Source organism: Sorex fumeus, unplaced genomic scaffold (assembly GCF_029834395.1).
Source record: "Sorex fumeus unplaced genomic scaffold, SorFum_2.1 ptg000086l, whole genome shotgun sequence".
Lineage (NCBI taxonomy): Eukaryota > Metazoa > Chordata > Mammalia > Eulipotyphla > Soricidae > Sorex > Sorex fumeus.
Window position 1 is genome coordinate 13,774,701 of NW_026606143.1, and position 21,001 is coordinate 13,795,701.

At 40.8% G+C, this 21,001-nt stretch overlaps 1 protein-coding gene across 1 annotated transcript in view; it reads right to left on the reverse strand.

Annotated features, from left to right (window-relative positions):
- Nucleotides 1-21,001, reverse strand: part of CFAP47 (cilia and flagella associated protein 47) — a 606,917-nt gene that overhangs the window by 356,577 nt on the left and 229,339 nt on the right. The window contains exons 31-32 of the mRNA XM_056131098.1: nt 12,618-12,699; nt 9,199-9,327 (exon numbers count right to left, since the gene is read on the reverse strand). Of these exons, the coding sequence (XP_055987073.1) occupies nt 9,199-9,327; nt 12,618-12,699 (211 nt within the window). The remainder of the gene's footprint in view (nt 1-9,198; nt 9,328-12,617; nt 12,700-21,001) is intronic.

Consider the following 21,001-nt stretch of genomic DNA (forward strand, 5'->3'; position numbering starts at 1 on the left):
CAAACCGTTTGTTCAGGGTTTTGACTAAGAAGTCTGACCATCTCATAGGTGGGCGGCCATGCATCCTTTTGGCGTCCCGTGGAATCCAGTTGGTAACAGCTCTAGTCCAGCAGTCTTCTCTAAATTGCATTATGCGTCTGGCCTATCTGATTTTCGACACCTTGGCAAACGAGACAGCATTCCTGATTCTTGATCCTCGATGGAGGTCGGAACTCCAGATTCCTTCTCGCACTTGAGTGAAATGTGATATTCCAAGCATAGCTCTTTTGATTCTTCTTTGGGATACCCGAATAGTGTTCTCGTCTTGTTTTCGTAAGGCCCAGATCTCTAAGGCATAAGTTACTGTGGGAAGAACAGTGGAGTCGAAAAGGAAGTTGATATCTAAGAGTTAAATGTGAATGGTTTTTGAATAGAGAATATCCAGAAAACAAAATATGTTTTTGTGGCAAAAAGGGATTTTAGGTATAAAACATTCTGGCAGAAGAGTTTTATCTCAAGGGAAATGAAAGGAAAAGGAGATAAAACAGAAAACTAGAAGAAATATTTGACCTTCAAACTAAGGTAAACATAGGCAATCTGAAACTTTTTTTCCCTTTCTCTACACGATGTTATTTTCAAGGATTGTTTAAAGATATTAGCTTAAACTGCATATGTGACTATTTGAGCTGTGTACTGGAGATGAAAAAAATTGAGGCTTTTAAAATCATTTTTAAAAACACAAAATGCATTCCACTGGAAGTGATGAAATAGGAAAAGATTGAAGGAAAATGTAGGTAATTGAAATGTATGATTCTTTGTGAGTGTTTTAACCCTTTCATATCTGTGTTTTCTTAGAATTTGGAATTCTAAAGGTAAAATTTTTATGTTTTATAATTAATTTCTGGGCTCGAGCAACAGCACAGTGGGTAGGGTGTTTGCCTAGCAAGCGGCCAAAATGTCCAACCCGAGTTCGATTCCTCCACCCCTCTCAGAGAGCCTGGCAAGCTACCGAGAGTATCTCGCCCGCACAGCAAAGCCTGGCAAGCTACCCATGATGTATTGGATATGCCAAACACAGTAACAACAAAGTCTCATGATGGAGACGTTACTGGGCCCATTCGACCAAATCAATGAACAACGGGAGGACAGTGACAGTGACAGTGACAGGATTAATTTCTAATGTGAAGTGAACTTTTGCCAAGAGTAATACACTATAAGATCTTTAATTGTGAGCATTGGATATCTTTTTAGTATCTATAGAATTGACATAATGCATTTGAAAGAGTAGTGCTGAGCACAATTTTGTCATGTTAAATGAGATAATCATTAGCAACTTGTTTCCAAATTTCTTGGGAGATCAGTTTGTATTAAGTCCAGCAAAATAATGAGGTTAAACCTGTGAGATGTGACTACAAGAAACGAATATAGATGTATATTTTAAGAAAGATAATAGATGGAGATATCATCAGTGGTGGGAAAGTGAAAGGAAAAAGTAAGGAGTTCTGTTAAAGTGAAGCTGGTTTTGAAATGATATGAAGGCAAGTCACAAGACAGAACGAATGTACAGAATGTGTAGAAAGTTTGAGAATGTATTAAAGGACTGAGGTTGTGTTTTAAGGGAAGAAACTATAATCAAGCATACTTTACTCTTTAAATTATATCTGCAGAATTGTTCTAGTAGCCAGAGTCCTATTACAGTGCTCTTAAATAATTGAAAATCAAGGTTCTAAACATGGAACTAAATGAGGTAGGCATCATGTTATTAAACCATATGTTCTATCTCTATAGGCCTTAATGCTTCTTTTGACTAGGATCCACAACAAACGTATATATGGCATCTCATTGTGAAGTATTTGCTTTATTCTTCTTTGTACCTTCAGTATGTTTTTGATGCTTCGTGGCACTATGTTGCTCTGTATAAACCCAAATAAAAAATCTTTTCTTTTTGGAATAGGGTCTAACCCTCACACAGACAGGAAATCCAGCTATCAGAGCCCAAAGTCCTCTTCTGGGCAAACAGTCAAAGGGACTGGTCTAAATGACAGGAGTAGGTATTTAACAGGTGCTGTTACCAGTACTCAAAACCTCAGGGGGACCCTAGAGGCAAGCCAGCTCCAGGAAGGACCAGAAATCATCTCTGCTATGGAAAGATAGGGGTCTGCATATCTACAATGACTGACACAGCTGGGCCCTAGTCGCAGTGTTAAGACTGCTCTCACTGTGCTACCCAATCAGCTGGCAGCAGACCAACGCCAGGTGCGATGAGCTGCAAGCCTTGGGAGGAAAATTCCTGGAAACCTGGACCTCTCCCAGTCTTGAAGAAGTGATGGGATGGACTCATTTCTACCAGGATACTCCTACAGAAGGTGAGAGGCCCAAGGCTACCTCCAGCTCATCGTGGGACCTGATCTTCACATCTTCACAATGGCTAAGCCTAGGTAACCCAGAAATGATAGGCAAATATTGATGCCATTATTGGTGTGTCTCTTATTTTTAGTCAACCCCCAGTACCTCTCAGTAAATAATGAGGTTTCCCAAATGGAGAGTCCTCAGGTCTTGCTGTGTTTATGCAAAAGAACAAACCAGATTTGTTGAGCCATCTGGCAAATTTAAAATGAAAGTGGAGAGAAAAGCACATTTCTGTAACTTGCCCTCTGTAGAAATCAGATTCTAGTTCTACAGAGTGATTGGACAAACATATTCTAATGTGCTTGATTAAATCATGTATGGCTGCTTGCCGCCCTTCATACCTGTAATGGTCCCTGATGCCTTGTTACTAAACCTCACTGATATGAGATCCCAAATTGATGCCATCAAAATCATGGTGATGAGGGCCGAAGCGAAAGTACAGCAGGTAGGGTTTTTGTCTTGCACGCGGCCAACCTAGGTTCAATCCCCGGCATCCCGTTTGGTCCCCTGAGCACCACCAGGAATAATTCCTGAGTGCATGAGCCAGGAGTAACCCCCGAACATCGCTGGGTGTGATTCAAAAAGCGAAAAAAAAAAAGAAAAGAAAAAAGAAAAAAAGAAAATTATGGTAATGAGACAACAATATGAAATTCTAAGGAGAATAGTAGACACTGAGAAGTCTGTCAGATGACCTCCACTAGTTACTAGGAGAACGGGGGCGGGGGGGAGGCGTGGGATAAAAGAACCAGAACTACTGTGACTCCATTTTGGAAAGCCAGGCTCCACTTGTGCACCAGAGTCACGAGTTTACAACCTAGTAAGAGAAACATGCCAGCCCCCAAGGGCATGGACACAAATGCCCAGTCATCTGGCATTCAAGGATGATTCAAGCAAATGTAAGTAGATGTGTTAACCACTCTGTTCTGTTCACTTCAGTAGCCTCCACTTGCTTGCTCAAGGATGTCAGAATGTACCTGGCAAGGGGCACCCCGACAAGCAGGTATACACCCAGGCACATATGCAGGAGGGCAGAAGGCTTAGAAACCTCTCCCTGAGGGTGATTGAAGTTCCAAGACTCCCAGATTTGGGAACCCTCGGCGCTGAATCCCTTGTATGAGAGCCCTCAGTGCCGAGTCCCTTGTGAGTGTGTCATGGTGTGTGAATAAAACCTTGAAAACTCTGTCCTGGGGCTGGAGTGATAGCACAGCTGATAAGCACAGCGATAAGCACAGTTTGCCTTGCAAGTGGCCGACCCAGGTTTGATTCCCAGCATCCCATATGGTCCTCTGAGAACCGCCAGGAGTAATTTTTGAGTGCAGAGCTAACCCCTGTGCATCACCAGGTCACTGTCACTGTCACTGTCCTCCTGTTGCTCATCGATTTGCTTGAGACAGTAATGTCTCCATTGTGAGACTTGTTGTTACTGTGTTTGGCATATCGAATACATTAAGGTAGCTTGCCAGGCTTTGTCATGCGGGCGAGATCCTCTCGGTAGTTTGCCAGGCTCTCTGAGAGAGGCGGAGGAATCAAACTAGGGTCGGCCATGTCTGCTGCATGCAAGGTAAATGTCCCCTACCCGCTGTGCTATTGCTACATCACCGGGTGAGACTCAAAAAAGAAAAAAAAAGTAAAATCTGTCCTGTGTCTCTGCGTCTCAGTCGGCAGCTGAGCTCAGGCTTGTGGCACTTAATATTTGGAGGTTCCACCAAGATCACTAGCCACCTAACAATCAAGATTAACTCCCATGCTGGGCAGTACAAATGAACGTCAGGTGCGGCTTGGGGGCTATAGAGTGGGGCTGGGGGGCTCATGGCAGACTGTATCAGTTCTAGCCTACCCAGCTGGTCCTGGGTGGGAGAGGCAGATGGGGAGAAATCTCTCTCTTCTTCACTTCTCTTAAGTCTCACGGGGCTCACCGACTTCAATTCTCAAGAGTAAGAATAAAAAGAGATCACAGAAAAATTCTCCCAAACTGGGTAACAGAAGAAAAACTTTAAAAAGAACCATCCAAGTCTGTTCTTCGACAGTACTTACAGCACAATGGAAGTGATCTGGGGCTGAAGGTCCAAACTTCCTTTCAACACGTAAATGTAACATGTAAGTAGCCGAAGTTATAGTGGAGTTTTGTTTGGTTTTGATTTGAGAGTCACACACGGTGGTGCTGAGTGTTTACTCCTAGCACTTCACTCAGGGATCATTCCGGCTTGGGGTGCTCAGGGACCATATGGGATATCAAAGGTCAAACCCAGGTCAGACCTAGGTGAGACGCAAGCAAAGCGAGCACGCTCCTCAATGCTCTCTCTCTCTTAGGTCCAATTTGTTTTCTTATACTAGATACTGGTCTACCTTATCATCTAAGAAACAGGCCTGCACCTGCTTTCTTTTTTTTTTTTTATGAATCACCGTGAGGTACAGTTACAGACTTACAAACTTTCACACTTACGTTTCAATCATACAATGATTGAGTACCCATCCTTCCACCAGTGCCCATTCTCCACCACCAATGGTCCCAGTGTCTCTGACTGCCCCCCCCCAACACTCCCCCCCCCCCCCGCCTCTGTGGTAAGCACATTCCCTTTTACTCTCTCTCTCTCTCCTTTTGGACGTTGTGGTTTGCAATACAGGCAGTAAGTGGCCATCATGTTTGGTCTATAGTCTACTTTCAGCACACATCTCCCAACCCGAGCAAACCCTCCAAGCATCCTTTACTTGGTGGTCCCTTCTCTATCTCAGCTCCCTTTTCCCCCAGCATGTGAGGCCGGCTTCCAAGCCATGGAGCAATCCTCCTGGTCCTTATCTCTACTATCCTTGGGTGTTAGTCCCCCATTCTGTTACTTTCTACTCCACAAATTGAGTGCAGTCCTTCTATGTTTGTCCCTATCTTTCTGACTCATTTCACTTAGCATTATACTCTCCATGTTGATCCACTTATACTGCATCCGCTTTCTTTCTTAACTTCATATATTTCATTTCTCCCTCTGAATACCTTTTCACAATAGCTGAACAATGTTCACTTAGAGTTTTTACACAGCGCTCCCTATCTTGTCTTCTAGAATTCTTTTATCCCTTCCCTTTACAACTTGCAACACTTGAGTTTAGAGCCCCCAGTTTCTTCGCCTTCTATTATTCTTTTGCTCATCAAAGGCTCACCTAATAGCCTTCTGCAGTCGCTGAAACTTATTTTACATATTATACAGAAACATGATCCCTTGTACCCATGTTGCTTAGAATCTACACAGATATGTAATTCTGAATAATGTTTCAGTAAAAAATGGTGCTCTGCCTATCTTTAACAATGCATGCTCCAATTATCATAGAGAGGTTTTGAAATGTTTCTGGAAAAAATTGTGTTTAACTAACCAAAATGATGACTGCTCTTTGTGAGAAAATATCTTACGCTAATAAAAATAAAACTTTATGACAGATAGCACACTGGGGAATAAACTGCTTAATTAAATGATTATTCAGAATTTATTTCAGATTATCTTTTTCTTTCTCAGATTCTTTTGTGAAAACATCACATTCTCATCTTTCGGCACATACACATTAATCCTTTTCATCCACAAGAGAGTTTTTTTATACTTACATCTAAACAGCATTTGGAATTTGAGGACTGTTGCTATTATTTTTTCACCTCCCATGCTTCATTGGAAAAATTTTGGCCATAAGTAAATACATCTTGTATGTGGAACAGTGACAATTAAGCACATACGTTTAAAGGGGAAAATAAACAAATGATGCAAAATCAAAATGGGTGAGAGAAATTATATCCTATTTACTAAACTGTCACTCAGAAGAACTGAGATATGTTGGGGTTCATTCATGACCTTTAAGAATTCTACAATCAGAACCAAAAAGGATTTGTGTAAAAATCATAACCTTGTACTTCTAGCATGTGAGACTCATTTCAAAAAATTGCCTTTTTAAAATAAAAGTGAAATCATAAATCCACTTCTGATGTAATAGAGCACCTAAAGTTGGATGCTTCACATCTAACACAGGATAATATAGCCCATTAGGTATTTATTTAGGCAATCCTCTCAATTACTATACCTTTATTACCGTATCAGTGAAGACACCCAAATGTGTGCTGCCACTCAGATTTCTAACAAGACTTTGTACCCACATGTACCCCAAAAGAGCACTGGAGCACAGCAAGGCCAAATTTAATCAAATATGCTCTGTTGATCTGTCCCACTCCCAACAAAACCCTAACTTCATCCATCCCTTGTCATATATTTCAGTGACTGAGATTAAACCCGACTGTCATCCAAGCAAAAAACTCACTGTCATCCTTGACCTCTGTCTCCTTCATTCCCCCAAATCTAGTCACTCACCAAGTCCAAAATTCTACTAATATTTATGAAAGTTGTTCTTTACTGGGACGAGAAGAGAGTTCAGCAGTCAGGGGTGCATGCCAATCATGAACCACGAAACAAGTTCAAACCACATGACCATCCAATCCTTGGAGGCCCCTCCCAGTCCTGGCATAGTGACTCCAGGCACCAGAGTCTAAGAAATTCCACATGCTCACGTCCTAATATTGAGTCACTATTAGCTGGCTGAATATTACTTTCATTTTTCTTTTTACCAGGAGCATTCCCAGCACTAGACTCATATATACATCCGCTGAAACACTTTCTACACTGTTTTAAGTTTTGTGAAACTGATTGCCTAACTCATACTTCCACTTACACACACACACACACACACTATGCAGGTTATTTGGTTACAACTGGTGATGCTCAGGCCTTACTCCTGACTCTGTGTTCAGGAATCACTTTTGGTAAGGTGCAGGGGACTATATGAGGTGTTGGGTATGGAAACCAGGTCAGCTGTGTGCAAGGCAAGGCAACGCCCTACTCACTGTACTATCTGTCCTGTCCCTCTCAGACACAGACTATATTAAGTTCATTCTTATGTCCAAAGAATGATAAATATTTTTTGTTCAGTAAATATCCATTCACATCTAGTATGCAAGTGGCATTTAATTAGGATCTAAGTTTCATCAGTCCAAAGACTATTCAGAAAATATATTTGCACTCCTGTACTCATTGCAGCACTATTCTATTCATTTTTTTTTTTTGGTCTGGAAATGTTCAGGGGTTACTCTTGGCTCAGGAATCACACCTTTGCGATGCTCAGGGAACAACAGTGGATGGAACTCCAGTTGGCCATGCACTCAGCAAGTACCTTACCCACTGTACCATCTTTCCAGCCCCCTGTTGCAGAACTATTCACAAGAGCCAGAACTTGAAAACAAAACAAGAGTCCAAGAACAGATGACAGGATAAAGAAAGTATGATATGTATACACTACGGAATATTACTTGGCTACATGAAAAGATGAAATCTGAAAAGAAGAAATACTGAAATTTGCTGCTACATGGATGAATTTGGAGAGTATCCCGCTGAGGTGAACTTTGTCAGGGGAGGGACAGAAACAAAATGATCTTATTGGTGGGATACAGAAAAAGCTTAGTGGGGGAGGGGAGGGAACAAATGCCCAAAGGCAACAGAAACTGAGAAGAATATTTTAGTAAGAAACTTAACAAGGGGGGATGAGGGGGGCGGCACTGGGAGGGTGTGGTGCTGGAATGTTTTATATATGAAACCCTACCAGTAACAGTTTTGTGAACTATGCAGCTTAAAGCATTTTGTAATTTTTTTTTAATTTTTCTTTTTTGGGTCACACCTGGCGATGCACAAGGGTTACTCCTGGCTCTACACTCAGGGATTACCCCTGGTGGTGCTCAGGGGTCCATATGGGATGCTGGAAAATGAACCTGGGTTGGCCGCGTGGAAGGCAAATGCCCTACCCGCTGTGCTATTGCTCCAGCCCTTAAATGCATTTTTCAAAAGCACAGTAGGTAGGGTGTTTGCCATGCACACAGCCAACATGGCTGACCCAAGTTCGATTCCTCCGCCTCTCTCGGAGAGCCCAGCAAGCTATGGAGAGTATCTTGCCCGCACGGCAGAGCCTGGCAAGCTACCCGTGATGTATTCAATATGCCAACCACAGTAACAAGTTTCACAATGTTACTGGGCCCGCTCGAGCAAATCGATGAACAATGAGAGGATAGTGACAGTGACAGTGATATTTTAATTAAAAGAAAACCTCAACAGAAAAAAAGTTTTGAGTTTGCAAATGATATTCAGGTTCTAAATTCATACACACAGAAGGTGGGGAAGATGGATTATCACTTGTATCACTTGTAGTCCCGTTGTTCATCAATTTGTTTGAGTGGACGCCAGTAACGTCCCCATTCGTCCCTGTCGCATGATAGTGTAGCCCAATGGTGTATTGTCGGCTCTTTCAGGATCAGGGGAATGAAACCTGTTATTGTTACTGTTTTTGGCGTATCTAACACGCCACATGTAGTTTACCAGGTTCTGCCATGTGGGCAGGATACTCTCAGTTACTTGCCGGGCTCTCCCATGATGAATTAAATGAACTAAATTATCTCTGAACCACTTACATATTTACTGTTTCGTGAGAAAGGAAAAATTAAAACTATTCCTCGGGCAAATACATTTTTTTAGTCTTTTACAACAGCATCACCTATACATTAGCCCAGCTATCCTCAAATAGTTTTCCACTTGCAGTCTGGCACGTATCTACAAACTGGTCACACTAATCACTGTGGTAAGGTGATTAAAGCCAAGGTGGTAGACCAATGATTTTCAACATTTTTACACTTAAGGACCAGCACTGGCTATGGATCAGTGACTAACAACCTCTTCCTTAGCTGATAGGCCCTCATATAAATCAACCGGAATCACTAGCAGTGAATAAGAAGGGAAATATTACCTTGTATATCTGAAGAAAGACATCTGTCCATGCCCTTTTACTCCACACTTCAAATTTAGCCTTATCTACAACAACAGAAAGTGGTTCCTCAGACGTGAGGCAATTCTCTGAATTGGAATAACTGGAAGACTTAAGGAAACAAAATAATATAGCATTTATTAAAATGCAAGGCAAATGAAAGTATGAACTATTAATTGCTTAGATAACAGTTTTTTTTCTTATTACATATATTGCATATGTCTTAAAATCTATTCATCAAAGCATTTGACAAGATCCAGCACCCACTTATGATGAAAACTCTCAGCAAAAGAGGCATTGAAGGAACTTTCCTCAATACAGTCAAAGCCATCTACCACAAGCCCACGGCATGTATCATTCTCAATAGGGAAAAACTAAAAGCCTTCCCTCTAAGATCAGGCACAAGACAAGGTTGCCCACTTTTGCCACTCCTATTCAATATAGTACCGGAAGTCCTGGCCATTGCAATTAGGCAAGAAAAAGGTACCAAGGGAATACAGATAGGAAAGGAAGAGGTCAAACTATCACTATTTGCAGACTATATGATACTATAATTAGAAAACCATAAAGATTCTACAGAAAAGCTCCTAGAAACAATAGGTCGGTTTAGAAAAGTGGCAGGCAACAAAGTCAACTCCCAAAAGTCCATGGCTTTCTTATATACAAATAACAAAAAGAGAAGAAATAGACATTAAAAAAACAATACAGTTAACAATAGTACCTGAGAAAATCAAGTACCTCGGAATCAGCTTAACCAAAGAGGTGAAAGACCTATACAAGAAAAATTACAAAACACGACTTCAAGAAATAAAAGAGGACACTAGGAAATGGAGACACATCCCCTGCTCATGGATAGGGAGGATCAACATTATCAAAATGGCAATACTGCCCAAAGCACTATACAAATTCAATGCTGTCCCTATCAAGATACCCATGACATTTTTCGAAGAAATAGACAAAACACTCCTGAAATTCATATGGAACAATAAACCCCCACGAATAGTTAAAACAATCCTTGGGGGAAAAAAGATGGGTGGCATCACGCTCCCAACTTCAAACTGTACTACAAAGCAGTAGTAATTAAGACAGCACAGTACTGGGCTAGAAAAAGACCTGCAGACCAATGGAACAGAGTCGAATATTCTGTCACAGACCCCCAAATATATGACCACTTAATCCTTGACAAAGGAGCAAGAAATGTGAAGTGAAACAAGGAAAGCCTCTTCAACAAGTGGTGCTGGGAAAACTAGATAGCTACCTGCAATAAAATGAACTCTGACTCTGTCTAATGACAGGCACAAAAGTCAGATCAAAGTGCATTAAAGACCTCAATATCAGACATGAATCCATAACCTCCAATCCCATTAAAAAATGGGGAGAAGAAATGAACAGAAGTTTCCTCACAAAAGAAATACAAATGGCTGAAAGGCACATGAAAAAATGCTCCACATCACTAGCCATCAGGAAGATGCAAATAAAAACAACAATGAGATATCATTTCACACCACAGAGACTGGCACATATTCAAAATAACAAAAGCAACCAGTGCTGGCGTGGATGTGGGGGAAAAGGGACACTCTTTCACTGTTGGTGGGAATGCCCACTAGTCCAGCCTTTCTGGAAAACAATATGGGCAGTCCTTCAAAAACTAGAAATTGAACTTCCATATGACCCCGCAATACCACTTCTGGGAATATATCCCGAAGATGCAAAAAAGCACAGTAGAAATGACATCTGTACCTATATGTTCATTGCAGCACTATTCACAATAGTCAAATTCTAGAAACAACCCAAGTGCCCTAGAACAGATGACTGGTTAAAGAAACTTTGGTATATCTACACAATGAAATACTTTGCAGCTGTCAGGAGAGATGAAGTCATGAACTTTGCTTATAAATGGATAGTCATGGAGTATCATGCTAAGTGAAATGAATCAGAAAGAGAGGGACATACATAGAAGGACTGCACTCATTTGTGGAGTATAAAACAACATAACATGAGGTTGACACCTACGGACAGTAGATACACAGGACAGATAGATTGTTGCATAGCTGGAAGCCTGCCTCATGAGCAAAGGGTAGAAGGTAGCTGGAATAGAGAAGGGATCACTAAGAAAAAGATGGCTGGAGGAATCGGTCGGGATGGGACATGTGTGCAGAAAATAGATAATGGACCAAACATGATACCCTCTCAGGGTCTGTATTGTATACCAGAATGCCCAAAAGTAGAGAGAGATTATGGGGAATCACATCTGTCATGGAGGAAGAGGGAGGGTGGGAAAGGGGGGGTTAAACCGGGGATGTTGGTGGTGGGGAATGTGCACTGCTGGAGGGATGGGTGTTTGATCATTGTGTGATTGTAATCCAAACATGAAAGCTTTTAACTGTCTCATGATGATTCAATAAAATTAATAAAAAAATTATTCATCAAGATGTCTAATTCAGTTTTGTTTCATTTTGTTTTGCTTGGGGGCCACCCCCAGCAAGGGCCTACTTCTGGCACTGTGTTCAGGGATCACTCGTGGAATTTCATGGGAGACCATACGGGATTCGGGGCACTGAACCCAGGTGTGCAGCATGCAACTTAAGTGCTTTCCTTGGTGTCCAGGCCTCAAGATCTCTAATCATCCAGATGCTTTTAATAGAATTAAACCATGAACACTGAGAACTTTCTGGAATACAGAGCTTTTAATGGAGTTCGTGGATTTATGCACTCAATGCATAGGCTAGCTCATGCTGGGAGAAATGGCCAGAATAAGATAAAAAGTTAGTCTGAATTTTGAGTCCAAAAGAGCCACACCCATTGGCTTAAGCAAAGGAGATTGGCAGAATGCCAAAGATCTGGTCCCTGGCTCACCTAGTCATACTATGTGGTGAGTGTAACAATAGTACCACAACTAGAGTCATCTTAGGCTTTTTAAAAGAATTCTCCTTCTCAATGGGTTTCCATAAAACAAACTGCATACTTGAAAACAACATCTATGGCAACCTTGCCCCATTTTTATCTTCCCGTAAGTGGAAGAGAAACCACAAGTTTTGTAAAGTTAAACAAGTATTTTCTTTGGAATATATATATTCTAATAATTGTAAGAAAAATATTCATAAAAGCACATGCCATTTTTTATTTCTGAAGCCCCTTAAAGAAGCAATTATTTCCCTATTTAAGAAAACTATATCATTCCTGCATAGGAAATCCACCAAGGTTGTTGGACAAACATAATGTGCATATGTATACGCATCTGCATATGCATACATAGAGGCAGGCCAGAAAAGCACCGTCTTAGAATGTTCGAAAAATGAAATACCAAAGATTTCTAGATGAATTTCGCTAACAAAAGACTTTAAACTAAGACATCCAATAATAATTACATTGACTTGTTACTAAAAATTACATTCACTTACCATAAGTTTAATCCACAAAGTGTAATCATCAGGTTCAAACAGAAATTCGGGCAACACATGTGAAATATATGCTCCGTGAGCTCTGAAATTGAAAAAGAAAGATGAGAATTATGATACTCATGATCTGCATATCACTTACATTTGAACTTCAATTACAGTTTATATGCTTACTTAATTTTGATTTTCAAATTTAACATTTGTAGTATTCATTTGAAAACTTTCCTTAACAATAAGACATGCTGACCAATGAGAAATAAGTTAAAATTTACTATGCTAATCCTTACGTAATAATGGGCATATAGTTGTATGATTTTGTCCCTTGCATAAGTCATTAGTCACCCAATGTTCGTTACCTATTGTCACACTGATCACTGCCTATCACTGCATTATGCATGAATATAGAAAACCCAAATATAATATCATTTATTCTTTATTTAAGCAATAACAGCACTAAAATCTGTAAAGACTTTGCACTTGTCATAGAGCTTTGTCCTGTTCCTAATCAAACAAGTGACCACAACTTCCTACTTATATGACCTGTAAGAATATAGCTTGGGCAGATATCACTGAGATGTTTATCAGTTTCTGAATACCTCATCTTCTCACCCAGAGTGGAAGATGAAACCATTGCATCCTTCTCCTATGTTGTTTCTCTCTCCTCCCCATGATGCATCAGGACTCTCAACTCTGAAATGTCTATTTCTGTTCTCCCCTTACCAAAATTGGTACCCGCATACTCACTGGAGCTTCCTCACCCAGGATGCTAAGTTCATTTTTTTCTTTGCTAACCTATCTAACATTGTTTTGATTACTCATCCAGCATGGGAACCGGAGTGGTGGAGAATTTTCCCTATCCTCCCCCAAATCTGAAGCAGCCAATATATATTATTCACATGTTTAAAGGTATCTCTCTATTTATACTTATATCTATATAATTTATCATGCTTACATTTGTCAACTGCAAAATTCCTGAAATAGGTTTATTCTAATTTTTCTTATCCATGCCCATCATATTCATCACCACCAGAATCATAATATAGACATCCATACAGCATTGACAGGCTTATTTCCTAATGGGGATTTGGGTATTTATATTTGATTCTGTGCTTCATTCAGGAATCACAGATACTACATAGCACATATTAAAGAAGAATGCTCTATCAGAAGTTCAGTTCTGGAATACCCTGAGCACAAAGCAGAAAGGATTCTTTAGGCCATCCTGAAAGCTCTAAACTTAAAGACATCATGATGAGTAAAAGAAAGTTATGGGGGAAGGATCCTGGGGTGGAAGCAGTGATCATAGTTCTAGGCCTGTTAAGTCTGATGGGCCCCGGGCCAGTCAGAGTCAATGGGAAAACCTTCCGGAGTATATAAAGTATCTTTGTTTGGAAGCCAACAGGTCTTCTGGCAACATCAAATAGGCTTTTTTCCAAAATGTTCACACATATTCCTTGCCTTTTGTAGCCAAGGTAATTAAAGGCCCTGCAAGTCTCCAAGAAACTGACACCTTGTCCATAAAAACCATTACCCAGATTTATGGTTCTCTTTGAAAATAACCCTTTCAAGCACAGTAACCCACTTCAGGCATGGGAAATACCTCCAGCATCTGCTTTCTCATATGAAATTCTACCTTTCCTACCATAGGAGAATTCCCCAGCACAACCCTCTTTTTTTTGGGGGGGGGGGAGGTGAATGCGCAGAGTTGGGTTCTATCTAGCAATGCTCAGGGTTACTCCTCACTCTGTACTCAGAATCATTGTCAGTGCTCAGGAAACCACAGGGGTTGTTGGAGATGGAATTCAGTTGGCTGTATGCAAGGCAAAGGCCGTACTTACTGTATTATTGCTCCACCTCTTTTATCCCCTTCTCAGACATGAACCTTAGCCTATCCCATTTACTCTAGAATTTACGGTCAAGTAGGCTAACCATTTATATATAAGTAAATTTGAACTTTTTACCCCACTCATCTGTCTGATATTAATTTGTTCCACCAGTCTGACAATAGGGGGAAAGGGAGGAAGATGTTCTCTTTTTGATATTGAGACTTTTTCTATCATTAACATAATGCTTATGATGAATGATTCATAATAACTTCATGGTATTTGAAAGTCCACTTGATCACTTGACATTCCGTTACTCATCAATTTGCTCGAGCGGGCGCCAGTAATGTTTCCATCTGTCCCTGTCGGGTGCTAGTGTACCTAATGGCGTCTGTTTGTTCTAGGAACATGAAGAGCCTCAAACCAATCGTTCAGGATCTTGACGAAGAAGTCTAACCATCTCGTAGGTGGGCAGCCACGTGATCTTTTGACATCTCGTAGAATCCAGTCAGTAACGGCTCTAGTCCAGCGGTCATCTCCAAATCTCATTACGTGTACAGCCCATCTGATTTTGGACACCTTGGCAAATGAGACAGTGTTGTCCTTGATTCTTGACCGACGATGGAGGTCGGAACTCCGGATTCTTTCTCTCATTTGAGTGAAGTGGGTTACTCCAAGCATAATTCTTTCAATTCCTCTTTGGGAGAAGCAAACAGCTTTCTCATCCTATTTTTGTAGGGGCCAGGTCTCTGAGGCGTATGTTAATGCAGGAAGAACAGTGGAATCGGAGAGATGTACCCAGAGCTCGAAGTTCTTCATCCTCTTAGCTGTTTCTTCGACGTTCTTGAAGGCGTTTCAAGCCACTCGCTTCCTCCTGCGCAACACAGGTGCTAGATCATTCGTCATGTTGACTTCTTGACCTAGGTACAAATAACTGTTGCATTCGGAGATGGTCATTCCATTGAGAGCAAATTGAACATCAGGAACAAGACTGTTTCTCATAAACATTGTCTTTGTGAGATTCAGCTGAAGTCCGACCTTTCCACACTAACGGTCAGAGTCAGCCAGCATTTGTGCTGCTTGGCTAATGTTTGGTGTTATTAGAACGATTTCATCACCAAAGCGGAGGTGATGTAGTTGCCGACCGTCTATCTTCACTCCCATTCCTTCCCATTCCAGTCATCGCATGACATTCTCAAGGGTGGCACTGAAGAATTATGGTGAAATGGCATCGCCCTGCCGAACCCCTCTCTTGACATGGATGATCACTTCTTTGTAGAATGGTGAGATCCTTGTAGTGAATCCGTAATACAGCTCATGGAGGATCCTGATGTATTGAGTTTGAACGCCCTGTTTGGCTAGGGCACCTCTGAGGGCTTCAGTCTCAACAGAATCAAAGGCCTTCTTTAAATCAATGAACGTTAGACAGAGCGGCATCTGGAACTCCCGAGAAACATCAATGAGCTTGGTTATCGTGTGGATATAGTCAATGGTGCTGAATCCTTTTCGGAACCCGGCTTGCTCTCATGGTTGTTCTTCATCTAGTGTTCTGCCAATCCTATTTAGGATGACTCGAGTGAACAGCTTGTAGATGACAGACAATAGGCAGATCGGGCACTAATTGCCAAAGTCATGGATGTCTCCCTTCTTGTACAGTAGTACAGTCCTGCTGGTTTTCCACAAGGATGAAACCTTGCATTAAGTCAGGTAATGTGTCAAGAGCCGAGCCAGTGTATGGATGAGTACCGATGGCAGATTCTTCGGGTGTTCAGGTCTGATCTTGTCTGGGCCTAGTGTTGTTCGCTTATTTACCGACAAAATGGCATATCAGATTTTGGAAGGGAGAACACTGGGAACGACATATCTATCCTGCGGAATTTGGTATGTGGGCAAGTGGGCGTGACTATGGAAGAGATCCGAGTAGACATCATGGATAATCTTCTCCATTGCCTTCTCGAAGATGTGATAGATCCATCAGGACGTCGGAGGGAAGTCATCTTGGTCTTGTAGTTGGCGAAGGACAGGTGCCAAATGCTTTTCCACATCTGCCGCATCTGCCAGCACTGCTGCTCTTCTCTCTTTGAGGTCTTCCTTTATCGCTTCTCTGCACTGTTTTGTGAGCTGGGACATTCGCTTGTGGTTGCTTGAGGCTGGTTGCTTGAGGCTTGAGCCAAGTCACATTGGCGAATAAGCTCAAGAGTTTTAGAAGATAGGAATCTTTTTGTGGCTATCTCTCTCTTGGCGTCCCTCGCACAATCATGGAGGTTCTGAAACAGTCGATCAAACTTGTCAATGTTGTCAACGATGGCATCTTGTTTGCAAGTCCAACAAGTTTAAATAAACCCACTTAAAGGAACACTAGTCTTTAGCAGCAGTTATCAAAATAAATCCTAAGAATTTGGGAGCTGAAGCAGTAGTACAGTGGATAGGGTATTGCCTTGTGGCAGACTCGGGTTCAATCCCTGGCATCCCACATGCTCCCCCGAGTACAGCCAGGAATAATTCCTGAGTGCAGAGCCAATTGTAAGCCCTGAGCATTGCTGGTTGTGACCGCCCCCCCAAAAAATGAATTCAAAAGAATTTGATGAAATGAGGCCCCTTAAATCAAGATCCTCAATAGTGAAACACAGACAGCTAAGTCTGAGGAGGAAGCTAGCATTACTTCCAAAACTCAAAGTCAATACAGGATCTTGAGAGAAAATACTCAAGTACACCAAATGCTACTAAAATCTGCCAAAGCATCTTGCAACTTTGCCCTTTCTTTTTCCCCCTCAAAATTTGGGAGTCTCTGGGGTTAGAAAAAGCTCAAACAGACTAGTCTGGGGCTTATAACTTGGAGAGTTGACCATCTCTCCCTGGGCAACACTGTTCCTTTCATTCTATGGTTCTGATTGGCTCTGATCTGGCCAAAGAGGAGCCCAAGGAACACTTTTGTGCTGAGAGACCCCAGATTCCTGGCCAGAAAAAACCTCTAGTGGAGGCTGTGTCATGTAACCCATTTCAACCTTCAGTTTCCTCGGTCCTCAATACCATGCTAAGCTTCACACCCCATGACGGTTCCCAGTCATTTTCTGTACCCACGACATATGGCCTTTGTATGTTCCTCAATTGTGCAGGCTCAATTTTCTCCTTCATGAATATGTAGGAATTTCCTGAGAAGTACTAGAATATGTATAAGATATCATATCACTCTACCTCTGCTGATATGGTGTAAATTCAGACCCTATGTCCTCTTTTTGAAGCACTCTTCCAATTCCTGTTGGTGGCTATCCTTCCCAATTGAAGTGGTTTTATTGCCAATAAAGTAAGTTCTCTCCTATAGTAAGCTGTTCCTGTGCCTTTTCTAGGATGGCAAACTTAAGGAACACTATCAGAAAATCACTAAAGTTATTTAGAAAGAGAGAGTACAGAGTATTCATTTTGGTTTTCTAAGGTATTCAACATAGCAGATCCTCAGTAAAACCGAAGAATATATTCTCAGAGACAAAACAATAGGACCAAAGTAGAGTGGTTAATACAAAGTCCCGTGTCTAAAACTAAAGCTATCCTAAACCTAAAACCACTAAATATATAAATAAAGAGGTATAGATACAAGTCTCCCTGAAAAGCCATTTCACTGTTAGGCAGGAGTTGCTTGATCAGCATTAGTCACGTCATCTTCCTGACTAAACCCCGCAATAACCAATCTCCTCTTGTACCTACTATAGCCTCGCTTCTGCTTATAAAATATCCTGCCTTGTTGGATGGTGGAAAAGATACAGTAAATTTATTCATGAAAACCATAAATATTAACACTATTGTAACCATGTTTACCTAGATTACAATAAACATCAAATAAAATATTTGGGTTTTTTTTTGGGGGGGCAGGGGGAAGAAGGTACACCTGGCCTGCTCAGGAAGCTTTGTCCACTGAAAGACATGCTTTAACTCCTATAAATTTACATGACAGCAGCTGGAGCAATAGCACAGTGGGTAGGGCGTTTGCCTTGCATGCGGCCTACCCGGATTCGATTCCTACATCCCTCTCAGAGAGCCTGGCAAGCTACTGAGAGTAACCCACCCGCACGGCAGAGCCTGGCAAGCTTCCCGTGGCATACTCGATATGCCAAAAAACAGTAACAAGTCTCACAATGGAGATGTTACTGGTGCTTGCTCAAGCAAATGGATGAACAATGGGAGGACAAGTGCTACAGAGCTAGCTGGGGCAGGGGATGGGAAAGTAGCTAAGCAGAACTGTCCTTATCTTCCTCCAAGCAGCCCATAACTTGAACCTCTGAAAATGAGGTTTTCTTTCTGTCAGCCTGGGTTGATGCTCAGGAGCAAACCAGAGTTAGCCATGAGCAAGGCAAGTCCCTTTCCTCCAGCACTATCTCTTTAGCTAGTTAACACCAATTTTCTAGCCTGGATACTGATTAGCGCATAGGTGATTGAACATGGATGCTTTGAAAATTTATTCAGTTAAATTTTGCTATTTAATGGCATTTTACAGGCTGGTGTTGTTATAAAGGGTAGCAGAATATGCCAACTCCAAACATCCTTGTTTGGCATGGTATTATTTTGAGCTTAATATTCTGAGAAAATGCAGACACTTTGGAAGCCAAGTAGCAGCTACCCTTTTGTAAGGGTAATTTATATTTATAAAGAAAATTTACATTATAAAGGAGGCCTATAATAGGAAGAGAGCTATTACCAAAGATAACTTTTTTCACTTGAGGAAATTACCTACCAGGCAAGCCACCTTTGCTTACCTCTTCTCCTCCTCTAGTAAATTGTTTCCCACCTCTAATTAATGCCTAACCTAATTGCAGTTTCTTCCTCTTCCCACAGAGGAAGTTTAAGCCAATCCACTTGGTATTTCCTGGCTAGCACAAAGATGTGGGCTGCATAAGAGCCCTTAACTCCCTCAAAGGAAAGTTGGCACTCCCTGAAATAATCTTTTTTTTTTTTTTAATTTATCCACTTCTCAGAGTATAGAAACCTCCACGTTTTTACAGTTCATTATAGTAACCCTCTACTTTCTGGATGGAATGCAGTAGAATTCATAAATCATTTAATAATGCCACCTAGATCTTTACATTTATTGGGATGAATTTTATTCTTTTAAGGACGATTAACGTTTTCTCCTGTTAACTGCTTTTTCATTACAGGAAAGGTGATACATCAGCCAAGGAATTAAAAGAGTAGACAGAAAATTACTTCCCTCATCCCCATATGTGAAACTTACTTCATTCCCTTTACTCTGAATCTACCTTGAGTATTAACATTATCCGTTCAGTAGAGAGGATTTAGTTCTACTTTAGCAAAAGATTTAAAGCCTGGTGAGTAAATTGATAGAGTTGTTTTTTATAATTGATTCGATTACACTTTTAGGAGTTGGGTTTTCTGAGTATTTGTTTCAACATTAAATTGAGTTGAAGAAAATTAATGCAATGTAGTAAGTTAGTAATCCTAAACCATCTCCAAAAATTATAGTTTCTCACTTATTGAACAAATAATTTCACTAACACGAAGTGCTCAGTCAATGTCATCAAATTTAAATGGGGAAGCTAATAACATTTATGATTATTTTGACTTTAATGCATTTATTTCCATGATGAGACATATGCATGCATTTTAGATTAATGACCCATTTTTATTAACCACACTGCCATTTTCTAAATGTTGAAGAATTTTATCACAGTCAACATATTCTGATAGGCATGTATTTGCTGATAAAAGAGCAATAGATTTGAATGGCTTAGCTTTAATGCCAAAATCATTCTTCCATACCTGCATCCTGACACCATAAAATGTCAAAACAGAAACCAGTCATGTTAATGCTAATACCACCGGGAACTATGCCAACAATTATACTGTAAGAATAACATGATGCTATCAGAAAATTGTTTGATTTCTATAATGCACAAAATCTAAGTGTATATGTAAATGCCCACACCGCAAACCACTTCTTTTGTTAATGGTTAATATTGTGTTAAACTTCTAAAAAGTTTTCTATTTAAGATTCACTCATCAAGGATTAAAAGTAGGGAATGGAAAAATAATAAGTCTTGTCCCTTTCATTTTAAATTCAGTTGAATAAATTTCTAATTCACTAAATAAATATAAAGTAACATTTGATAAGTATTGGTTTTTCTGGCATTCTTTTTCTTTTTTTAAAACGTAGGACTACTGCTATTTATTCAGCCATTGATTACGCTGTTTGAATTCGGCATAAACACCCATTACTTTTTTTTAATTGAATCACCATGAGATTGTTACAAAGATTTTATGTTCAAGATTCAGCCATACAATAATTGAACATCCATCCCTCCACCACTGCACACCTTTCACCACCATGTCCCTAGAATATCCGCACCCCCCGCCCTCACCGCGGCCACCGCATCCCAGTCCTCACCCTGCCTTCATGGCAGGAAATTTCCCAATACTCTCTCTCTACTTTTGGGCATTATGTTTCGCTTGAATTTTCCCACCATTATTCAAGCCTGTCTGCCAGGGGCAGATGTTAGATCATTCATTGTCCATTGCTCATTTTGAATATCTTGGGTGCTGCAGGCATGAGCTTCT